The 25,581-nt window shown below is 41.1% G+C and overlaps 1 protein-coding gene across 1 annotated transcript in view; it reads left to right on the top strand.

Moving 5' to 3' along the window:
* LOC100380858 (E3 ubiquitin-protein ligase MYCBP2) overlaps positions 1-25,581 on the top strand; it is a 356,005-nt gene that overhangs the window by 182,170 nt on the left and 148,254 nt on the right. Inside the window, 3 exon segments of the mRNA XM_045707688.1 lie at positions 15,602-15,774; positions 18,922-19,047; positions 19,478-19,605. Of these exon segments, the coding sequence (XP_045563644.1) occupies positions 15,602-15,774; positions 18,922-19,047; positions 19,478-19,605 (427 nt within the window).

The following is a 25,581-nucleotide window of genomic DNA, read 5'->3' as shown; positions in this document are numbered from 1 at the left end:
ACTCAATCATATTTTTCACCAAAATAATTATTCACCCTGTTCATACTCCACTGGACTTTTTACTGACATATCAACTGCCTAGTTAAGAAAAAACATTTTATTATTTCTTTTAACAATGTATTTACATATTCATACTGTTCAAGGTCTCTATCAGGAATGGTGCGATATTCATCCCTCACCAACTGAATTCTTGCTTTTTATCGTTGGTGACTGATTTAGAGTTTTCTTTACCACAACACTGAACTGTGTCAACCCAAAAGGATACAAATTATGTAAATTGATGCAGGAGGGTTCAGGTGAAGATTTTTTTAGTATCCACTTCTAAATCCACTGTCAAAACATGCTCTACTAGTCAGTTGAGAATAGGGTTCAGCTGCCAGTGCGTGGAATTGGCACACAATCCATTGTTTTATGTTTATATTACTCTTTTAATTTATTTCCAAAAGTCAAAATGCACAAAAAAAAAAAAACACTGGGCTAAGAGGATAGCTCCCCCAGTTATTGTGTAGGTTTCTGTTTTGATATAGGCCTGCATTTGAGCATACCACATTACATTGAATCTTAAAATGGTGTTTACATTCATGGAATGTCAATATGATATATCAAATTCAACAAATGCCACAGAATAACTCAAATAAGATTTATATATAATAATTTATTGGTTGAACAATATATTGAATTGTCATGTAACACGCACACACACAGTTATTCAATGAGCTTAGGTCTAAGATTTCTCAAGGCACAGCAAATTGTTAAAATGTCCAAAGTCAGTGGAAGAGGGTTTTGCAGGATGTCAAAAATCTTAATTTTCTCAATGGCTTGCTCCACATGAATTCTCAAGGCAGACAACTGTCTGGCCCTCTCGACTGAATGTCCTGAAAGGTGATGCCTTGAGAAAGGGAGGCATAACCAGTGTGGCACCAAGTTTTGCCAAGTCTTCAGGAATCCTATGTCTGCAATCAATCAGTCAAATTTCAATCAAACATCAGTCGATGTCACAAATTGCTAAACAGAAACCCAGCCTAAAACCTCTGAGGGGTGGCCAGTCCTCTTCTGGCTGTGCTGGGTGGAGATTATAACAGTACATGGCCAAGATGTTCAAACGTTCATAGATGATCAGCAGGGTCAAATAATAATAATCACAGTGGTTGTAGAGAAGTCAGGTCAGCACCTCCAGGATTAAATGTCAGTTGGCTTTTCATAGCCGATCATTCAGAGTTCGAGACAGCAGTTGCGGTAGAGAGAGAGTCGAAAATAGCAGGTCTGGGACAAGGTAGCACGTCCAGTGAAAAGGTCAGGGTTCCATAGCCGCAGGCAGAACAGTTGAAACTGGAGCAGCAGCAGGTGGACTGGGGACAGCAGATGGACTGGGGACAGCAAGGAGTCATCAGGCCAAGTAGTCCTGAGGCATGGTCCTAGGGCTCAGGTCCTCAGAGAGAAGACAGTTAGGGAGCATACTTAAATTCACACAGGACCCGGATAAGACAGGAGAAATACTCCAGATATAACACACTGATCCTAGCCCCCCGACACAAACTTTTGCAGCATAAATACTGGAGGCTGAGACAATCACTTGGCCTCCAGGATTGATACATGCATGGAAGTCAGACTTTACGGTAATCTCTTTGTCTGAGATTCTCCCTCAAAGCTTTGAAACAAATGAAATGGCACCATATGGTGTGATGCCAATGAAGGCTTTCAGAGTGTTATAGTGTTTTTAGTTATACCAGGCAGCTTCATTAAATAGTACCTGCAAAACGCCAGTGTCAAGTCAACAGTGAAGAGGCGATTCCGGGATGCTGGCCTTCTAGGCAGAGTTGCAAAGAGAAAGCCATATCTCAGAATGGCCAATAAAAATAAAAGATTATGATGGGCAAAAGAACACAGACACTGGACAGAGGGACTCTGCCTAGAAGGCCAGCATCCCGGAGTCACCTCTTCATTGTTGACATTGAGACTGGTGTTTTGCGGGTGTTTTTAATGAAGCTGCCAGTTGAGGACTTGTGAGGCGTCTGTTTCTCAAACTTGACACGAATGTACTTGTCCTCTTGTTCAGTTGTGCAACGGGGCCTCCCTCTCTTTCTATTCTGGTTAGAGCCAGTTTGCGCTGTTCTGTGAAAGGAGTAGTACACAGCGTTGTACGAGATCTTCAGTTTCTTGGCAATTTCTCGCATGGAATAGCCTTAATTTCTCAGAACAAGAATAGACTGACGAGATTCAGAAGAAAGTTTTGTTTCTAGCCATTTTGAGCCTGTAATCGAACCCACAAATGTTGATGCTCCAGATACTCAACTAGTCTAAAGGCCAGTTTTATTGCTTCTTTAATTAGGACAACAGTTTTCAGCTGTGCTAACATAATTGCAAAATGGTTTTCTAATGATCAATTAGCCTTTTAAAATGATGAACTTGGATTAGTTTACACAACTTGCCATTGGAACACCGGAATGATGGTTGCTGATCATGGGCCTATGTAGATATTCCATTAGAAATCTGCCATTTCCAGCTACAATAGTCACAACATTAACAATGTCTGATCAATTTGATGTTATTTTAATGGGAAAAACTGCTTTTCTTTCAAAAACAAGGACATTTCTAAGTGACCCCAAACTTTTGAACGGTAGTGTACATTTAAGGGCCATCTGTGCTGCCCTGTTCTGAGCCAATTGTAATTTTCCGAGATCCCTCTTTGTGGCACCTGACCACACGACTGAACAGCAGTCCAGGTGCGACAAGACTGGAACCTGTAAGACCTGCCTTCTTGATAGTGTTGTTAAAAAGCACTTTATTATGGATAGACTTCTCCATGTCTTAGCTACTGTTGTATCAACATGTTTTGACCATTACAGTCACATCAACTTGCTCAATTTCCACATTATTATTACAAGATTTAGATATATTTAAGACTAACTTAATCCTTGCCACCCACTCTGAAACTAACTTCAGCTCTTTGTGTTGTGATTTCACTCACTGTAGTGGCTGACGTGTATAATGTTGAGTCATCCGCATACATAGACACACTGGTTTTACTCAAAGCCAGTGGCATGTCATTGGTAAAGATTGAAAAATGTAAGGCTGCTGCCCTGGGAAATACCTTAAGTTGGAGAGGCTTCCATTAAAGAACACCCTCTGTGTTCTGTTAGACAGGTAACTCTTTATTCACAATATAGCAGGGGGTGTAACGCCATAACACGTTTTTCTCTCAGCAGACTATGATTGATAATGTCAAAAGCCACACTGAAGTCGATCAATACAGCCCCAACAATCGTTTTATCAATTTCTCTCTCACAAATGACTGACTGAAGTGTTTTTCTTGATGAATGTCCATCCCAATAAGCTTGCTAGAAGTCTCTTTTCAATTTGTTTACTGTAAAATAGCATTTTCTCTGGTCAAACACAATTCTTTCTTAAAGTTTAGTAAGAGTTGGTAACAGGCTGATTGTTGAGCTATTTGAGGCAGTAAAGGGGGCTTTACTATTCTTGGGGAGCAAAATTACTTTTTCTTCCCTCTAGGCCTGAGGGCACAAACTTTTTAGTAGGCTTAGATTGAATACAGTGGCGACAAAGTATGTGAACCCTTTGGAAATACATGGATTTCTGCATAAATTGGTCGTCAAATTTCTGCAGAAATCCAGGTAATTTCAAAGGGTTCACATACTTTTTCTAGCCACTGTTATATGGCAAATAGCAGTGGCAGTATTGTCCGCTGTTATCCAATTTTCCATCCAAGTTGTGAGACCCCAGTGGTTTGTCATTGTGATAGACAACAATATTTGTTTCACTTATTCCACGCTCACTTTACGTAATTCAAAATTACAATGCTTGTCTTACATAATTTGATCAGTTATACTTGGATGGGTAGTGTCACCATTTGTTGCTAGTATGTCATGCCTAAGTTTGCTAATCTTGCCAATTAAAAGTTATTGAAGTAGTTGGCAATATCAGTGGGTTTTGTGATCAATGAGCTATCTGATGCAATGAATGAAGTTTGCCTTTTTGCCCCAGATTTTTTTTTTCATAGTGTATTTTCTTCTCATTCAGTTTAGTCACATAATTTCTCTATTTGCAGTTCGATGACAATCGGTTGTGCAGAGAGACTTATTTGCCATTTATTTTGCCTCATCCCTCTCAACCATACAATTTTTAAATTGCTCAGCAATCCACAGGAATTTAACAGTTTTTACAGTCATTGTATTAACCTCTCTGGGGCAGGCGGGACGAATTCGTCCCACCTACGTAACAGCCAGTTGAATCCTGTGGCGCGATTTTCAAAACCTTTGAAATGCTATTACTTCAATTTCTCAAACATATGACTATTTTACAGCTATTTAAAGACAAGACTCTCGTTAATCTAACCACACTGTCCGATTTCAAAAAGGCTTTACAACGAAAGCAAAACATTAGATTATGTCAGCAGAGTACCAAGCCAGAAATAATCAGACACCCATTTTTCAAGCTAGCATATAATGTCACAAAACCCCAGAAGACAGCTAAATGCAGCACTAACCTTTGATGATCTTCATCAGATGACAACCCTAGGACATTATGTTATACAATACATGCATGTTTTGTTCAATCAAGTTCATATTTATATCAAAAACCAGCTTTTTACATTAGCATGTGACGTTCAGAACTAGCATACCCCCCGCAAACTTCCGGTGAATTTACTAAATTACTCACGATAAACGTTCACAAAAAACATAACAATTATTTTAAGAATTATAGATACAGAACTCCTCTATGCACTCGATATGTCCGATTTTAAAATAGCTTTTTGGTGAAAGCACATTTTGCAATATTCTAAGTACATAGCCCAGCCATCACGGGCTAGCTATTTAGACACCCGGCAAGTTTAGCACTCACCAATATCAGATTTACTATTATAAAAGTTTGATTACCTTTTGTTGTCTTCGTCAGAATGCACTCCCAGGACTGCTACTTCAATAACAAATGTTGGTTTGGTCCAAAATAATCCATCGTTATATCCGAATAAACGGCGTTTTGTTCGTGCGTCCCAGACACTATCCGAAATGGTAAATCAGGGTCGCGCGGATGGCGCAATTCGTGACAAAGAAAATCGAAATATTCCATTACCGTACTTCGAAGCATGTCCACCGCTGTTTAAAATCCATTTTTATGCCATTTTTCTCGTAAAAAAGCGATAATATTCCGACCGGGAATGTCCATTTAGCTAAACAGAGGAAAGAAAACAAAGCTTTCGGTCGACGCGGGCACGAGCCTGAGTCTCACAGTACTGTAACCAGCCACTACCCAAACGCGCTACTTTGTTTCAGCCAGAGCCTGCAAAGCCACGATTCAGCGTTTTGCCGCCTTCTGAGAACCTATGGCAGCCGTAGGAAGTGTCACGGGACAGCTAAGATCCTCACTCTTCAATAAACAGAGACAAGAAGAACGACACCTTGTCAGACAGGCCACTTCCTGCATGAAATCTTCTCAGGTTTTTGCCTGCCATATGAGTTCTGTTATACTCACAGACACCATTCAAACAGTTTTAGAAACTTTAGGGTGTTTTCTATCCAAAGCCAATAATTATATGCATATTCTAGTTACTGGGCAGGAGTAGTAACCAGATTAAATCGGGTACGTTTTTTATCCAGCCGTGTCAATACTGCCCCCTAGCCCTAACAGGTTAATGGGTTCATGCATATTAGTAAGTGGGATAATTCACTTCATAAATGTGTCAAGTGCAGCGTCTGGTTGCTCATTATTACATACCACAGAGCCAACAAATATTCTTTACATCAACAACATAGGAATCACTACAAAACTTCTTGTATGACCTCTTACAGTATGAAGTGTAAGAAATATGGTTGTGTTTATATGATTAACCTGTTGGGTCTAGGGGGCAGCATTTGCACGTCTGGATAAAAAAACTGTACCCGATTTAATCTGGTTACTAATCCTACCCAGTAACTAGAATATGCATATACTTATTATATATGGATAGAAAACACTCTAAAGTTTCCAAAACTGTTTGAATGGTGTCTGTGAGTATAACAGAACTCATTTGGCAGGCAAAACCCTGAGACATTTTCTGACAGGAAGTGGATACCTGATGTGTTGTATTGACTTTAAACCTATCCCATTGAAAAACACAGGGGTTTAGGAATATTTTGGCACTTCCTATTGCTTCCACTAGATGTCACCAGCCTTTACAAAGTGTTTTGAGTCTTCTGGAGGGAGATCTGACCGAACAAGAGCCATGGAACGGTGATGTCCCATTAGACACCTGGCGCTACTTCATGTTGGGTACCCTCGTTCCAATACGTTATAAAAGGCTATGCATTCGTCCACCTTGAATATTATTCATGTTCTGGTTAAAAAGGCCCTAATGATTTATGCTATACAACGTTTGACATGTTTGAACGAACGGAAATATATTTTTCCCCTCGTTCATGACGAGAAGTCCGGCTGGCTTACATCATGTGCTAACGAGACGGAGATTTTTGGACATAAATGATGAGCTTTTTTGAACAAAACTACATTCGTTATGGACCTGTGATACCTGGAAGTGACATCTGATGAAGAGAATCAAAGGTAATGGATTATTTACATAGTATTTTCGATTTTAGATCTCCCCAACATGACGTCTAGTCTGTATCGCAACGCGTATTTTTCTGGGCACAGTGCTCAGATTATTGCAAAGTGTGATTTCCCAGTAAGGTTATTTTTAAATCTGGCAAGTTGATTGCGTTCAAAAGATGTAAATCTATAATTCTTTAAATGACAATATAATATTTTACCAATGTTTTCTAATTTTAATTATTTAATTTGTGACGCTGACTTGACTGCCGGTTATTGGAGGGAAACGATTTCCTCAACATCAATGCCATAGTAAAACGCTGTTTTTGTATATAAATATGAACTTGATAGAACTAAAAATGCATGCATTGTCTAACATAATGTCCTAGGAGTGTCATCTGATGGAGATTGTAAAAGGTTAGTGTATCATTTTAGCTGGTTTTATGGTTTTGGTGACCCTGTCTTTGACTTGACAAAACATTACACACAACTCTTGTAAATGTACTGTCCTAACATACTCTAAATTTATGCTTTCGCCGTAAAACCTTTTTGAAATCGTAAAACGTGGTTAGATTAAGGAGATGTTTATCTTTCAAATGGTGTAACATAGTTGTATTTTTGAAAAATTTGAATTTTGACATTTATTTGGATTCAAATTTGCCGCTCTTGAAATGCACCTGCTGTTGATGGAGTGCACCACGGGTGGCACGCTAGCGTCCCACCTAGCCCCAAGAGGTTAAACAATGATGATAAAAAAAAAAATCATAATAATTAAATGCTGTTCAAATGTCCTATGAATGAAATAAAAATGCCATGTGCCGCTATATCACACCATCAATAGTCCTAAAATGTGAATTACCGTTCAATCTGGACGGAAACATCATGGGTATGTATTGAAATCTGCTTTAAAGCTGCAATATAACTTCGGGCTACCCGACCAAATTCACTTAGATGTGTGTCGTTTCTGTCATTCTCATTGAAAACGAGTCTAAGAAGCGGTAGATCTGTTCTATGTGCGCTATTTCTATGCTTCTCAAGTTTAGTTTTTGTGTCTAACTTTTGGTTTTGTAAACCCGCTTCAAACAACTGAAAATTCAATTTTTTTTTATTGATTAGATATTTCACATCGGTTTACATGGTACAATCATTCTCTTCAATATACAGTTGAAGTCGGAAGTTTACATACACTTAGGTTGGAGTCATTAAAACTTGTTTTTCAACCACTCCACAAATTTCTTGTTAACAAACTATAGTTTTGGCAAGTCGGTTAGGACATCTACTTTGTGCATGACACAAGTAATTTTTCCAACAATTGTTTACAGACAGATTATTTCCCTTAACTCACTATCACAGTTCCAGTTGGTCAGAAGTTTACATACACTAAGTTGACTGTCCCTTTAAATAGTTTGGAAAATTCCAGGAAATGATGTCATGGCTTTAGAAGCTTCTGATAGGTGTACCTGTGGATGTATTTCAAGGCCTACCTTCAAACTCAGTGCCTCTTTGCTTGACATCATGGGAAAATCAAAAGAAATCAGCCAAGACCTCAGAAAAGAAATTGTAGACCTCCACAAGTCTGTTTCATCCTTGGGAGCAATTTCCAAAGGCCTGAAGGTACTGCGTTCATCAGTACAAACAATAGTACGCAAGTATAAACACCATGTGACCACGCAGCCGTCATACCGCTCAGGAAGGAGACGCGTTCTGTCTCCTGGAGATGAATGTACTTTGGTGCGACAAGTGCAAATCATTCCCAGAGCAACAGCAAAGGACCTTGTGAAGATGCTGGAGGAAACAGGTACAAAAGTATCTATATCCACAGTAAAACGAGTCCTATATCGACATAACCTGAAAGGTCGCTCAGCAAGGAAGAAGCCACTGCTCCAAAACCACCATAAAAAAGCCAGACTACGGTTTGCAACTGCACATGGGGACAAAGATCATACTTTTTGGAGAAATGTCCTCTGGTCTGATGAAACAAAAATAGAACTGTTTGGCAATAATGACCATCGTTATGTTTGGAGGAAAAAGGGGGATGCTTGCAAGCCAAAGAACACCATCCCAACCGTGAAGCGTGGGGGTGCTTTGCTGCAGGAGGGATTGGTGCACTTCACAAAATAGATGGCATCATGAGGTAGGAAAATTATGTGGATATATTGAAGCAACATCTCAAGACATCAGTCAGGAAGTTAAAGCTTGGTCGCAAATGGGTCTTCCAACTGGACAATGACCCCAAGCATACATCCAAAGTTGTGGCAAAATGGCTTAAGGACAACAAAGTCAAGGTATTGATGGCCATCACAAAGCCCTGACCTCAACCCTTTAGAAAATGTAGGGCGGAACTGAAAAAGTGTGTGCGAGCAAGGAGGCCTACAAACCTGACTGTTACACCAGCTCTGTCAGGAGGAATGGGCCAAAATTCACCCAACTTATTGTGGGAAGCTTGTGGAAGGCTACCCGAAACGTTTGACCCAAGTTAAGCAATTTAAAGGCAATGCTACCAAATACTAATTGAGTGTATGTAAACTTCTGACCCACTGGGAACGTGATGAAAGAAATAATAGCTGAAATAATTCTCTCTACTATTATTCTGACATTTCACATTCTTAAAATAAAGTGGTGATCCTAACTGACCTAAAAGAGGGTCTTTAATCCCATTTTTACTGGGATTAAATGTCAGGAATTGTGACAAACTGAGTTTAAATGTATTTGTCTAAAGTGTATGTAAACTTCTGACTTCAACTGTACTTTCTTGTTTTTTCACAAACTGAAATTAGGCAAATCATTATAATTTTTTGCTATCAGGAAATGGTGACGTGATTTCTGCATAGTGCATCTTTAAGGAGCTACAAATGTGCATGCTGAGAATGTTGTGGTAATATTAAGGTAAACACATAAATATAACATTCTAAATGTTCTTGAAATGTTTAGAGGATCTCCAAGACAAGTGTTGGGTACTAACTTCTAAACTTGAAATATGATATATCCTTATTCATGATACCATATTAGATCTGAGGGCATGGAAATCTACTGAGAAAAGGGAGTGCAGGAAGAACATGTTATTGTTAAATCTCAGGTATCCTATGGAGAGAAGTGCAATGGTCTGGTTTCAGTCAATCGTTAAGGGAGGACAGCCTTGAGTTGGGGTGGTGTGAGGAATTTTGGCCGAGGTCAGGTGAAGTGAGAGAACAGGCTTCACTTAAGTTCCTGCCAAGCAACAGAGATGTATTGGCTGTCTAGATGTGCAAGGAGTTGACTCCGCCCAGTGGAGGGTATAAATATATGTGCGTGTGGAAACATGTCTTTGTCTTTGCAGCTGTTTGACCCAGTCTGTAAATAAACTTGGTTTGAGCTTTTCCTAGTTGTCCATTAGGTTCTAAATAAACAGAGTTAGAAACTAACACAAGGTAAAAATGTATACTGCGGGAACATCAATGGAATATTATGTTAAACCTTAAACACATTTGGCAATTGTGAAACGTTGTGGGAATGTTCTGTGCAACCCATGAATATGACAATAATATTTTCACAACATCCCTGACAACTCCCATGACTAAATTATGCGCTCCAGCAGGTATATTTCACTGGTCACACCCAAAGCCAATTCGTCCTTTGGCCACCTTTCCTTCCAGTTCTCTGCTGCCAATGACTGGAACAAATTGCAAAAATCACTGAAGCTGGAGACTCATATGTCCCTCACGAACTTTAAGCATAAGCTGTCAGAGCAGCTTACAGATAGTTGCACCTCTACATAGCCCATCCCACTACCTCATCCCCATATTGTTATGTATTTATTGTTTGCTCCTTTGCACCCCAGTATCTCTACTTGCACATTCATCTTCTGCACATCTATCACTCCAGTGTTTAATTGCTAAATTGTAATTACTTCGCCACTATGGCCTATTTATTGCCCTTATCTTACCTCATTTGCACAAACTGTATATAGACTTTGGCCTACCTGGTTAAATAAAGGTGAATAAAAAAAAATGTAGAAATGTTTTGGGAGCCTTTAATTAAAGAACTTAGACCAGGTGTTCTGTCAACATTATAGGTATATCTTGTGCAACCTAACTTTGTATGAATGTCATCACAACTGAGGATAATTTGTGTTTTGGGAACCTATCCCATATAATATACCCACGCTGTTCCCACAAGCTAATTAAATGTTCTGGGAACCTTAAAGAACTCAAAGGCTTTTCTGTCAGCATTCTTGCAACATCAGAGGGATGTTTTGTGCACCCTCATTATTTGAATGTCAGCACAACTGGACAGTTTTAGTGTTTTGCCATATCCCCACAATGTTCCCACAACCTAAAGAAACATTCTGGGACCCATTTAAAGAACTGACAAAATGTTTTCTGGGAATGTTCTTGTAACATCAGCTGAATGTTTTTTTTTGCACCCTCAAAGAAACGTTGTAGAATCAACCTCACAACTGGACAGTTTTTGTTTTGGGAACATACTGTTTTTCAGAGTAAATAACTCAGGGACACTAGAGAAGCTTAACCAAATGTAATACTTACAGACACTAGAGAAGCTTAACCAAGTTTAATTCTTCCCAAAGGGTCGTTACTGCTGTAATTAAAAAAAAAAAAAAAAACATTTCACACAAGCACTGATATTTAACCCTTTCTCCTAGGCTGAGTCTCCTCCACAACTGAACATCCAATGCATCTCTGTTGCTAGACAAAACCTTAGCGATATCTGTTCTTCCTCACTAAATCTAACCAGACCTCTACCCCAAAGTGCTCACTCCTCCCCACCTCATGGCTGTCATGGTTATTGATACAAAACTGTCTCCTCTCTTACCAGAGTATCCCTGATGGCTAACAACATATCCTGACAAAGTAAACGTTATACATTACCCTCTCTCCCTCAGTAACATACCCTGACATAATGTAAACATTATACATTACCCTCTCTCCCTTAGTGACATGGTTAGTTTCCAAGATCTCCAACCAACACATTCCAAAGCCATTTGTCTTTCCACAGAAAACCATTAACTTCTGACATAGAACCCAGTCTCTTTCACTTCTTATCTTCTATTCTACCATGTTTTTAATATCTCAATGTTCAAAGTTTAGCCCGAATCCAACAATACCTTTTATGATGTCCTCACAATGTTCTCACCAGACTGTTCCCACAACGTAATGAAACAGTCTGGGAACCTTTTTAAAGAACAGATGTTTCATCTGTTCTAGGAATGTTCTTGCAACGTCAGACAAATGTTTTATACAAACATATTATAATCATCAGCACGATTGTACAGTTTTGTGTTATGAGAAAATTTGCCGCGACCTAACAAATGGTCTGGGAACTTTCACAGAACCAATTTTGGTTGGTTAGTATAGAGGAAGGACGTCAACATTGCACAGCAGCTGAAACCTGGTTCCATCTGAGTGAAAGCTCCTTGGCCACAACACGAGGTTCCAGACAATTTAAAAAATATATATATTTCACCTTTATTTAAATAGCCATCACCAATAAGAAGAAGAGACTTGCTTCGGCCAAGAAACATGAGCAATGTACATTAGACCGGTGGAAATCTGTCCTTTGGGCTGTTGAGTCCAAATGTTTTATTTTTGGTTCCAACCGCTGTGTCTTTGTGACGCAGAGTAGGTGAACTGATAATCTCCGCATGCGTGGTTCCCACGTGAAGCATGGAGGATGAGGTGTGATGGTGTGGGGGTGCTTTGCTGGTGAAACTGTGTCAGTGATTTCAAAGCACACTTAACCAGCATGGCTACCACAGCATTCTGCAACGATACGCCATTCCATCTGGTTTGTGCTTAGTGGAATTATCATTTGTTTTTCAACAGGACAGTGACCCAACACACCTCCAGGCTGTGTAAGGGCTATTTGACCAAGGAGGAGAGTGATGGAGTGCTGCATCAGATGACCTGGCCTCCACAATCACCCCGACCTCAACCCAATTGAGATGGTTTGGGATGAGTTGGACCACGTAGTGAAGGAAAAGCAGCAAACAAGTACTCAGCACATGTGGGAACTCCTTCAAGACTGTTGGAAAAGCATTCCAGTTGAAGCTCGTTGAGGGAATGCCAAGTGTGTGCAAAGCTGTCATCAAGGCAAAGGGTGGCTGCTTTGAAGTAGTATGCTTGTACCAATCACTTGTTTGGTTACTACATGATTCCATATGTGTTATTTCATTTGTTTTGATGTCTTCACTATTATTCTACAATGTAGAAAATAAAGAAAAACCCTTGAATGAGAAATTGTGTCCAAACTTTTGACTGGTACTGTATGTCCCTGATGGGTAGGAGCACACTCCCAGTGATGTAATGGGCCGTCTTCACCATCCGCTGGAGTGCTTTCTGGTCATGGATGAACCAATTCCCGTCTGTGATGCAGCCGGTCAGAATGCTCTTGATGGCGCAGCAGTAGTATTTCGAGAGGACCTGAGGCGGCATGCTGAATTTATTCAGCCGCCTTAGGAAGTAGAGACACTGTTGCGCCCACTTGACAGGGTTCAAGAGGCAAATGTTTGCAGTTTCTAATATGATAAGTGATGATCAATGGGCCCCACCCCGATCTGTAATTCGACCATGCTTACTACAAGTTTAGATAGCTGACCGCTAGATGTTTTGCTGGCATGGGCTAATTGACTACTGATGCACAACCAAGTTTCTAAATTGCATATATATATTTATTTTTTTGTAAATGGTTAAAAGCTAGCTGCCCTTCCCTGGTATAGAGAGATGAAAACAATTCACAGGGATAAAATAAATGTGACTGTGTAAATGGTATTAAATGAGTGTGAAATTAACAAGTTGATAAAAATGCTTAAAATTAAGGAATACAACTGAGTTCTGTAATTGAAGAAATGTGTAGTAGCAAAGTTATAGGCAAAAGAGGATTTTGATTTCTTTGGAAAGTGGCAAATAGGACTACTTCACTACTGGTCCTCTAATTTTTGGTTGTAGTTTGATTAAACATTATAAAACATTCAGGGTGGAGTTAGCCCGACTAAAACCCCTTATAATTCATTTGTTGCCATGCTACGGTCATGCACTACTCATAAAGCATACAGTGAGGGGGAAAAAGTATTTGATCCCCTGCTGATTTTGTACTTTTGCCAACTGACAAAGAAATGATCAGTCTAATTTTAATGGTAGGTTTATTTGAACAGTGAGAGACAGAATAACAACAAAAAAATCCAGAAAAACGCATGACAAAAATGTTATGAATTTATTAGCATTTTAATGAGGGAAATAAGTATTTGACCCACTCTGCAAAACTTGACTTAGTACTTGGTGGCAAAACCTTTGTTGGCAATCACAGAGGTCAGACGTTTCTTGTAGTTGGCCACCAGGTTTGCACACATCTCAGGAGGGATTTTGTCCCACTCCTCTTTGCAGATCTTCTCCAAGTAATTAAGGTTTCAAGGCTGACGTTTGGCAACTCGAACCTTCAGCTCCCTCCACAGATTTTCTATGGGATTAAGGTCTGGAGACTGGCTAGGCCACTCCAGGACCTTAATGTGCTTCTTCTTGAGCCACTCCTTTGTTGCCTTGGCCGTGTGTTTTGGGTCATTGTCATGCTGGAATACCCATCCACTACCCATTTTCAATGCCCTGGCTGAGGGAAGGAGGTTCTCACCCAAGATTTGACGGTACATGGCCCCGTCCATCGTCCCTTTGATGCGGTGAAGTTGTTCTGTCCCCTTAGCAGAAAAACACCCCCAAAGCATAATGTTTCCACTTCCATGTTTAACGGTGGGAATGGTGTTCTTGGGGTCATAGGCAGCATTCCTCCTCCTCCAAACACGGCGAGTTGAGTTGATGCCAAAGAGCTCCATTTTGGTCTCATCTGACCACAACACTTTCACCCAGTTGTCCTCTGAATCATTCAGATGTTCATTGGCAAACTTCAGACGGGCATGTATATGTGCTTTCTTGAGCAGGGGGACCTTAGTCCTTCACGGCGTAGTATGTTACCAACTATGGTCCCAGCTGCCTTGAGATCATTGACAAGATCCTCCCATGTAGTTCTGGGCTGATTCCTCACCGTTCTCATGATCATTGCAACTCCACGAGGTGAGATCTTGCATGGAGCCCCAGGCCGAGGGAGATTGACAGTTCTTTTGTTTTTTCCATTTGCGAATAATCGCACCAGCTGTTGTCACCTTCTCACCAAGCTGCTTGGCGATGGTCTTGTAGCCCATTCCAGCCTTGTGTAGGTCTACAATCTTGTCCCTGACATCCTTGGAGAGCTCTTTGGTCTTGGCCATGGTGGAGAGTTTGGAATCTGATTGATTGATTGCTTCTGTGGACAGGTCTTTTATAGAGGTAACAAACTGAGATTAGGAGCACTCCCTTTAAGAGTGTGCTCCTAATCTCAGCTCGTTACCTGTATAACAGACACCTGGGAGCCAGAAATTCTTCTGATTGAGAGGGGATCAAATACTTATTTCCCTCATTAAAATGCAAATCATTTTATAACATTTTTGACATGCGTTTTTCTGGATTTTTTTGTTGTTATTCTGTCTCTCACTGTTTAAATAAACCTACCATTAAAATTATAGACTGATCATTTCTTTGTCAGTGGGCAAACGTACAAATTCAGCAGGGGATCAAATACTTTTTCCCTCACTGTATTTAGAATGTAAGGTTATTGTTAAAAATTAGAAAAATATGATGACATTTAAGCCATATTGCCTATCCCTTGAGAAACGTCTGGTCTACGAAATACAGTGCATTTGGAAAGTATTCAGACCCCTTCCGTTGTTCGACATTTTGTTACGTTACAGCCTTATTCTAAAATGGATTAAATGAAAATCCTCCTCAGTCTATACACGATACCCCATAATAACAAAGCGAAAACAGGGTTTTTGAAATTTTGCAAATCTATTTGTTAAATTTGTTTTATAAGGTTGTAACCTAGCAAAATGTGGAAAAAGTCAAGGGGTCTGAATGCTTTCCGAACGACCTGTATATTTCAATATTTTTATTTCTGAATGCTCTGTAACCTCTTTACCTTACACACACACCCTTTAATACCCTCTGTTTGATCTTTGAACTCCTCACTGTCCTCCCACCTGTAGATTTCTGCCGGCATCGAGGGAGATGTGGTGCTACAACGCCGTGATAGCCGATGCCCGTGTGCCCTCGGCCACGGACCTCCAGGCCAGCTGCAGCATCCTCAGCCCAGAGCTGGCACTGCCCGCCGGCTCCCACACCACCACCACCCGCTCCCACGGAGCCCTGCACATACTGGGTATAATCAGAATTTGACGGACCTCTTTCTGTTGATTTTTACTGATAATGTAGGGGGTCCCGGGTCATATTCACTGGGCCAAAATGATGCAGACCGTACTTGCTACAAAGTTACAGAGGGCTAAACCCACAACCACACAAACAGAAATTGGATACATTGTAAACGCAGGTCCAATGATGGAAAAGTAGCAAAGGTTGATATGTTTTTGTAGAGATTGCATGAATTTCTGTCAATTTTGCAGTTATTATACAAGTGGCGCTATGCTGTCAAATCCTCCCACATGTTTCTAGTTTGAACAGCTGTTTTCAGCAACTGCTATTGTAGAATTTGTTTGTGATATTGGCTAACAGACTATTTAGCTAACTTTTTGCCTAGTGTTTGATATTACATTACATTTACATTTAAGTCATTTAGCAGACGCTCTTATCCAGAGCGACTTACAAAATGGTGCATTCACCTTATGATATCCAGTGGAACAACCACTTTACAATAGTGCATCTAAATCTTTTAAGGGGGGGGTTAGAAGGATTACTTTATCCTATCCTAGGTATTCCTTAAAGAGGTGGGGTTTCAGGTGTCTCCGGAAGGTGGTGATTGACTCCGCTGTCCTGGCGTCGTGAGGGAGCTTGTTCCACCATTGGGGTGCCAGAGCAGCGAACAGTTTTGACTGGGCTGAGCGGGAACTGTGCTTCCTCAGAGGTAGGGGGGCCAGCAGGCCAGTGGTGGATGAACGCAGTGCCCTTGTTTGGGTGTAGGGCCTGATCAGAGCCTGAAGGTATGGAGGTGCCGTTCCCTTCACAGCTCCGTAGGCAATCACCATGGTCTTGTAGCGGATGCGAGCTTCAACTGGAAGCCAGTGGAGAGAGCGGAGGAGCGGGGTGACGTGAGAGAACTTGGGAAGGTTGAACACCAGACGGGCTGCGGCGTTCTGGATGAGTTGTAGGGGTTTAATGGCACAGGCAGGGAGCCCAGCCAACAGCGAGTTGCAGTAATCCAGACGGGAGATGACAAGTGCCTGGATTAGGACCTGCGCCGCTTCCTGTGTGAGGCAGGGTCGTACTCTGCGAATGTTGTAGAGCATGAACCTACAGGATCGGGTCACCGCCTTGATGTTAGTGGAGAACGACAGGGTGTTGTCCAGGATCACGCCAAGGTTCTTAGCACTCTGGGAGGAGGACACAAGGGAGTTGTCAACCGTGATGGCGAGATCATGGAACGGGCAGTCCTTCCCCGGGAGGAAGAGCAGCTCCGTCTTGCCGAGGTTCAGCTTGAGCTGGTGATCCGTCATCCACACTGATATGTCTGACAGACATGCAGAGATGCGATTCGCCGCCTGGTTATCAGAAGGGGGAAAGGAGAAGATTAATTGTGTGTCGTCTGCATAGCAATGATAGGAGAGACCATGTGAGGATATGACAGAGCCAAGTGACTTGGTGTATAGCGAGAATAGGAGAGGGCCTAGAACAGAGCCCTGGGGGACACCAGTGGTGAGAGCGCATGGTGCGGAGACAGATTCTCGCCACGCCACCTGGTAGGAGCGACCTGTCAGGTAGGACGCAATCCAAGCGTGGGCCGCGCCGGAGATGCCCAACTCGGAGAGGGTGGAGAGGAGGATCTGATGGTTCACAGTATCAAAGGCAGCAGATAGGTCTAGAAGGATGAGAGCAGAGGAGAGAGAGTTAGCTTTAGCAGTGCAGAGAGCCTCCGTGACACAGAGAAGAGCAGTCTCAGTTGAATGCCCAGTCTTGAAACCTGACTGATTAGGATCAAGAAGGTCATTCTGAGAGAGATAGCAGGAGAGCTGGCCAAGGACGGCACGTTCAAGAGTTTTGGAGAGAAAAGAAAGAAGGGATACTGGTCTGTAGTTGTTGACATCGGAGGGATCGAGTGTAGGTTTTTTCAGAAGGGGTGCAACTCTCGCTCTCTTGAAGACGGAAGGGACGTAGCCAGCGGTCAAGGATGAGTTGATGAGCGAGGTGAGGAAGGGGAGAAGGTCTCCGGAAATGGTCTGGAGAAGAGAGGAGGGGATAGGGTCAAGTGGGCAGGTTGTTGGGCGGCCGGCCGTCACAAGACGCGAGATTTCATCTGGAGAGAGAGGGGAGAAAGAGGTCAAAGCACAGGGTAGGGCAGTGTGAGCAGGACCAGCGGTGTCGTTTGACTTAGCAAACGAGGATCGGATATCGTCAACCTTCTTTTCAAAATGGTTGACGAAGTCATCCGCAGAGAGGGAGGAGGGGGGGGGGGGAGGGGGAGGAGGATTCAGGAGGAAGGAGAAGGTAGCAAAGAGCTTCCTAGGGTTAGAGGCAGATGCTTGGAATTTAGAGTGGTAGAAAGTGGCTTTAGCAGCAGAGACAGAAGAGGAGAATGTATATGATATGATATGATATGCAATGTGATCTCCTCTACTGTAATTAACAGTGTGTCCGGACAACACAGCAACTCTTCTAAGCCAGACAAAATTGCAAATCATCAGCTTATTGTTATTTATGTGTTCAAACAAGTGTCACAAAAAAACCCAGCTTAAACACTTAAATGCTTCCGCTCTGTACAATTATCTTGGAAATAATGCCAATATCACGTTGTCCATTATTTTCAAGAAAATATAAAGTGGATGTGTTTATCCCAGAAATGTTTTGGCCAGGAAATACAGTCCGCTATTTGATTCATACTATTTTACTATTTGCCTCAGTATTTAAATTTGACATGGCTCTGCCTGCTCAGTGCATCAATGCAACTATTGGCCAAATGTATGTTCCTTGATATCAGTGTTTCTGTCACTCTGCTGTCACTGTCTCTCTCACTCCCTCTCTCCTCTTTACACTGAAGCACTTTTGACTTTTTCTTTTGATAGCTATTGAAAACACCTTTAGTACTTAGTGTTAGATCTTATTTCTTTAATCTTATTCTCTCCGGGCATGGGAAAATTATACATGTACATACTTTCAGAAAGGCCTAGCTATAAGAAAAGCATTATTCTGTACTATAACCCACTTTGGCACAGCTCTATTACAGCAGTACTGCCAAGCACTTAAAAAAAAAGCATAGCAAAAATAGACAAAATAATAAACAGAGGTGTCAATTCCTCTGATAATGTTAAGCACAAATGTTAGTCACTAACAGGAAGTGCCCTGTGTGTGTTGTGACCAGGTTGCCTGGATACGCTGGCGACCATGCAGGAGCTGAAGATGGGTGTGACCAGCACAGAAGAGGAGACTCAGGCCGTTATGAAGGTCTACTCCAAAGAAGACTACAGCGTGGTCAACCGCTTTGAGAGTGAGTCCTCAGTCCACACACAAACCTTCACACATGGGATTTTTCCTGATGACTAACAGGAGATCATGGTTTTAATTTCTCATCTTCCTCACTATTTGTCACACTCAGCTATTTCTCTTATCACTTTTTCTCTTATCCCTTTTTCCTGATTTTGGTTTGATTAATTTATTTACAAGACATTCCAGCCAGAAACAACATTACATATACTTCATTACCAGTGATATATTAAAAACGTGCCAATTCAAGCTTATTGTAATTCAAGGTTGCATTAATTCAAGGATGCTTTAGGAAGTATTTGAACAGTATTCCACTATATGTTCATATGTCATATCGCAGTGACTGGATGCTTCTAGTAAAACTCATTGTATTGTTATGAGCACAGATGATGCTGCAGAGCTGACTTATCGCAACTTCTTGTGTAATGTCATAGGTCACGGGGGTGGCTGGGGTTACTCGGCCCACTCGGTGGAGGCCATCCGCTTCTGTGCTGATGCAGACATCCTGCTGGGGGGGCTGGGCCTGTTCGGGGGCCGTGGGGAGTACACCGCTAAGATCAAGGTCAGTGGCAGGGATACTAGCAAATACACTGCATTTCCTCTAGCTCTGTTTGCTAGGTCTATACAGTGCCTTCAGAAAGTATTCATACACCTTGACTTTTTCCACATTTAGTTGTGTTACAGCCTGGATTCAAAAAAAAATTCTCAACCAGCTTCACACATCTAACCCATAATGACAAAGTGAAAACATGTTTTTGAAATCTTTGCTAATTTCAATGAAATGCAGAAATATCTCATTTACATTAGTATTCACACCCCTGAGTCAATCATTTGTGGTATCGCCTTTGGCAGTGACTCCAGCTGAGAGTCTTTCTGGGTGAGTTTCTCAGAGCTTACCACACCTGGGTTGTGCAACATTTGCCCATTATTATTAAAAAAATGATTCAAGCTCTGTCAAATTGGTTCTTAGACCATTTTTCAGGTTCCTGCCAGATTTGGCCTTGTGTTTTAAGTTATTGTCCTGCTGAAAGGTGAAGTAATCTTTAAGTGTCTGGTGGAAAGCAGACTGAACCAGGATTTCCTGTAGAATTTTGCCTGTGAAAAACTAGGTAATGTGTTGTATTTTATTTGTCCCAAACATAACACTTTGTATTCAGGACAAAAAGTTAATTTGCCACATGTTTTGCAGTAAAACTTTGTGCATTTTTGCAAAAAGGATGTATGTTTTGGAATATTTTTTATATTGTACAGGCTTCCTTTTTTAAAGTCACCATTGTCTACTTAAAAAAAATAATAATCTACCAATAGGTGCCGTTCTTTGAGGCATTGGAAAATTTCCCTGGTCTTTTTGGTTGAATCTGTGTTTGAAATTCACATCTCGATTAAGGGACCTTGCAGATAATTGTATGTGGAGTACAGAGATGAGTTAGTTATTTAAAAGTAACATAATAAAAAAATGTAAACTAGAGTTTTTTTTTTTCCTCCCTTGGATGTGTCTCAATCCACCGCGTACGTTGATGTAGCACTTCCGCATCTGCGGTGATAGGTGGCAACGCTAGAGCAGTGTTTGTCAGACCATGAGACATCCCTAAAATTGGTGTTCTCATGGAAATGTCTAATGTCCAGTGGTGAAAAGTACTTATGTAAAAATACTTTAAAGTACTACTTAGTAGTTTTTTGGGGTATATGTACTTTACTTTACTATTTATTTTTTTGATTACTTTTACTTCAGAACATTCCTAAAGAAAGTAATGTACTTTTTACTCCTTACATGTTCCCTGACAACCAAAAGTACTTGTTACATTTTGAATGCTTAGTAGGACAGGAAAATGGTCCAATTCACACACTTATCAAGAGAACATCCCTGCTCATCCCTACTGCCTATTATTTGGCGGACTCACTAAACACAAATGCTTTATTTGTAAATTATGTCAGTGTTGGAGTGTGCCCCTGACACTCCATGAATTAAAAAAAAACAAGAAAATCGTACCGTCTGGTTTGCCTAATATAAGGAATTTGAAAGGATTTATACTTTTACTTTTGATACTTAAGCATATTTAAAATCAAATACTTTTAGACTTTTACTCAAGTAGTATTTTACTGGGTGACTTTTACTTGAGTCATTTTCTGTTAAGGTATCTTTACTTTTACTCAAGTATGACGATAGGGTACTTTTTCCACCACTGGTAGTGTCTGAAACTATTATGACCACTCTATGGAAAGGCGAGACTCTCACGAACACGATGGTGTACGACCCTCACGAGTGACACCCGACTCGTCTGAAGGTAACCTGTACTTTTTTTTTATGAATGGAAGTACGAAGGGAGTTTTGTGCCTACACAAAATAGGGTTAAATATGAGTAAAAAAAAAATAATATATATATATACTGCTCAAAAAAAAAGGGAACACTTAAACAACACAATGTAACTCCAAGTCAATCACACTTCTGTGAAATCAAATCACTTAGGAAGCAACACTGATTGACAATACATTTCACATGCTGTTGTGCAAATGGAATAGACAACAGGTGGAAATTATAGGCAATTAGCAAGACACCCCCAATAGGTGGGGACCACAGACCACTTCTCAGTTCCTATGCTTCCTGACTGATGTTTTGGTCACTTTTGAATGCTGGCGGTGCTTTCACTCTAGTGGTAGCATGAGACGGAGTCTACAACCCACACAAGTGGCTCAGGTAGTGCAGCTCATCCAGGATGGCACATCAATGCGAGCTGTGGCAAGAAGGTTTGCTGTGTCTGTCAGCGTAGTGTCCAGAGCATGGAGGCACTACCAGGAGACAGGCCAGTACATCAGGAGACGTGGAGGAGGCCGTAGGAGGGCAACAACCCAGCAGCAGGACCGCTACCTCCGCCTTTGTGCAAGGAGGAGCAGGAGGAGCACTGCCAGAGCCCTGCAAAATGACCTCCAGCAGGCCACAAATGTGCATGTGTCTGCTCAAACGGTCAGAAACAGACTCCATGAGGGTGGTATGAGGGCCCGACGCCCACAGGTGGGGGTTGTGCTTACAGCCCAACACCGTGCAGGACGTTTGGCATTTGCCAGAGAACACCAAGATTGGCAAATTCGCCACTGGCGCCCTGTGCTCTTCACAGATGAAAGCAGGTTCACACTGAGCACGTGACAGACGTGACATAGTCTGGAGATGCCGTGGAGAATGTTCTGCTGCCTGCAACATCCTCCAGCATGACCGGTTTGGCGGTGGGTCAGTCATGGTGTGGGGTGACATTTCTTTGGGGGGGCCGCACAGCCCTCCATGTGCTCGCCAGAGGTAGCCTGACTGCCATTAGGTACCGAGATGAGATCCTCAGACCCCTTGTGAGACCATATGCTGGTGCGGTTGGCCCTGGGTTCCTCCTAATGCAAGACAATGCTAGACCTCATGTGGCTGGAGTGTGTCAGCAGTTCCTGCAAGAGGAAGGCATTGATGCTATGGACTGGCCCGCCCGTTCCCCAGACCTGAATCAAATTGAGCACATCTGGGACATCATGTCTCGCTCCATCCACCAACGCCATGTTGCACCACAGACTGTCCAGGAGTTGACGGATGCTTTAGTCCAGGTCTAGGAGGAGATCCCTCAGGAGACCATCCGCCACCTCATCAGGAGCATGCCCAGGCGTTGTAGGGAGGTCATACAGGCACGTGGAGGCCACACACACTACTGAGCCTCATTTTGACTTGTTTTAAGGACATTACATCAAAGTTGGATCAGCCTGTAGTGTGGTTTTCCACTTTAATTTTGAGTGTGACTTCAAATCCAGACCTCCATGGGTTGATAAATTGGATTTCCATTGATTATTTTTGTGTGATTTTGTTGTCAGCACATTCAACTATGTAAAGAAAAAAGTATTTAATAAGATTATTTATTTCATTCAGATCTAGGATGTGTTGTTTAAGTGTTCCCTTTATTTTTTTGAGCAGTATATTTCCTGGCCTTATATCTCCTAGATATAGGACAAACATGTCATCCTTGTTTCTTATGATTTATTTTTTTACTATCTTTTTTGCCATTTATGAATGTGTTATTTAATGCGTTTCTCTGGGCTATAGTAGTAAAGGCCAAATTCAATATTTGTGACTCACAACCTGGATTCGGTCTTATGTAGCAAAATTTGAAATTGTTTTTTTTTACTTTGGATAAAAGTAGAGACTCAGAGCTACAAAATGGTATATCATACGCTGGATTTTTGAGGAACAATGGGAAAGTAATTCTGCTTTGAAAGTTGATAAACTTGTAAACTCACTTTTGAGAAAAGGGCCTTTGATTATTTTGGTACCTACTGGAGAGCTCTCCTTTGTCTACACCCATTTTGCCCATATCTTTAAGGATTCATATGTGAGGTCATGTGCTACACAGTGACTAGTGCAGTAAAGATTAAGACTAAAAGTAGTATTAACCTACAGTAAGGAAAAATTCCAGGTAAACAGAAAGTATTCAGATAAAAATATTAGGTGATGCTTACCCAGACACACTTGTCTAAATTGATGGGGTCATGTGAAAGAAATGCAATAAACTCCCAGCCACATCCAGTGGTGGAAAAAGTAGTAAATTATCATACTTGAGTAAATGTGAAGTACCTTAATAGAAAATGACAAAAGTCTCACAGTAAAATACTACTTGAGTAATAGTCTAACAGTATTTGGTTTAAAAAATACTTAAGTATCAAAAGTAAAAGTATAAATAATAAAAAATTCCTTCTATTAAACCAGACAGTCCAATTCTTGTTTTTTATTGACAGATACCCAGGGGCACACTCCAACACTCCAACATAAATTACAAACGAAGCGTTTGTGTTTAGTGAGTCTGCCAAATTAAATGCAGTAGAGATGACCAGGGATGTTCTCTTGATAAGTGTGTGAATTGGACAATTTTCCTGTCAAAATGTTACAAGTACTTTTGCGTGTCAGGGAAAATGTCTGGATTAAAATTGAGATGTGGGGCAGCAATTTTCTCCACAGATTCCTGAAGGAAGACCGCCTGACTACACGTACCTCTGGAAAATACAGAAATAATGTGAGATCAATAAAAGTAGTGCCAATCATGTTGGATTGCAATTAAATAATCAAAACGTGTTTATGCTTTACATATCAAGTGTTGTCATCGATTCTTTGTAGAGACGCCACTCTGCTGCTTTTGTCTCATGGGATGGCAGCAGCTTTCCACCAAAGTGTTTGTGTCCTGGGTGGCGTCCTGGTAATACTATTACATTATCCTCTGCGTAGTTATTGATGAAGTTCACCACTCTCTGCATGTCCTCATGATTCAGGTTTAACCTGTGCTTGCTTGGGCCAGCTCTCTTTTAGATGGGAGGTATTAGACCATTATCTTTGTATGACTGGTGGCATGTTCTACTGATGCTGAAAGACAAATTACAGATGCAAATATTTTAGCATTATTATACAATAGATGTGAAATGGCATTCTGAGAACATCACTACACACAGTTCATACACATAATGTTAGCTAGCAAGCCAGCCATCTAACGTCAGTTAACCAACTAGGTTCAATGTTAGCTGGTTAGTTCTAAGAAAACATCACTGACGTAACACAAAGTTCATACACTTAATGTTAGCTAGCCAGCCATCTAACGTCAGCTAACGTTAGCTAGCTAACAGCAACCTTTAACTTGGGGTCTTTTGTTTAGACATCTAGCTAGGTAGCTAAACAATGAACCAGAATCCCAATCCACAGATTACTAGCAATACAAACCTATTGTCATAGCTAGCTAAAGTTAACAAAATAGGTTCAATGTTAGCTAGCTAACATTAGGCTATAACAAGCAATGCGAAATGGCATTCTGAGAAAACATCACAAACGTTACACACAGTTCATACATGTAAGTTAGGAAGCAAGCCATCCAACGTTAGCAAGCTAAAAAATGAACTATAATCCCAAACCGGAGTACTAGCAACATAATTCGATTGTCATAGCTAGTTAAAGTTAATCAAATGGATTCAATGTTAGCTGGCAAGCCAAACATCGATCTTCAGCTGGCTAGCTAACAGCAAGCTTTAACTTGCAATGAAAACAACTTTGACAAAATTAGAAATCATAATTAACTGTAACTAGACTCTTACCCATATCATGTATGAAAGCTTCACGGCAGACTGCAACCCCTTTCACTAAATAAGACGTCCTGTGTCGTTTCCGTTTTGCATGTACAGCTTGCTTGGCCCATTGTTGTTGTGTCAAGTTACTCCAGTTCACACGGACCGTGTGCATTGCCATAAGATACATCTTAAGCTTTGGCCCCTACCCAAACTCGGACCATTTTACTCACCCTAGCAGAGCTGGTTAGGCTGTTTTCATGTTATCCAGAGCGTTGGTGACTGTAACGGTGCTCCTGGCAACAATTGAATTATGTTTTTTTTTGCCAACGTTTACTGACACTGGCCATTTTCAACCAGTATGGAGCGTTCGTAAATGTATCAGTTATTCTGCGCTCTGGTACACTCAGAAGAGAGTGATCTGAAACATTTGTTGCAGTGATGTTCTGTTGAAATGGATACTTACATACT

This window comes from Salmo salar, chromosome ssa25, assembly GCF_905237065.1.
Source record: "Salmo salar chromosome ssa25, Ssal_v3.1, whole genome shotgun sequence".
NCBI lineage: Eukaryota > Metazoa > Chordata > Actinopteri > Salmoniformes > Salmonidae > Salmo > Salmo salar.
The sequence above is the reverse complement of the archived record's forward strand: the minus strand, read 5'-3'. Positions and strand labels throughout refer to the sequence as shown.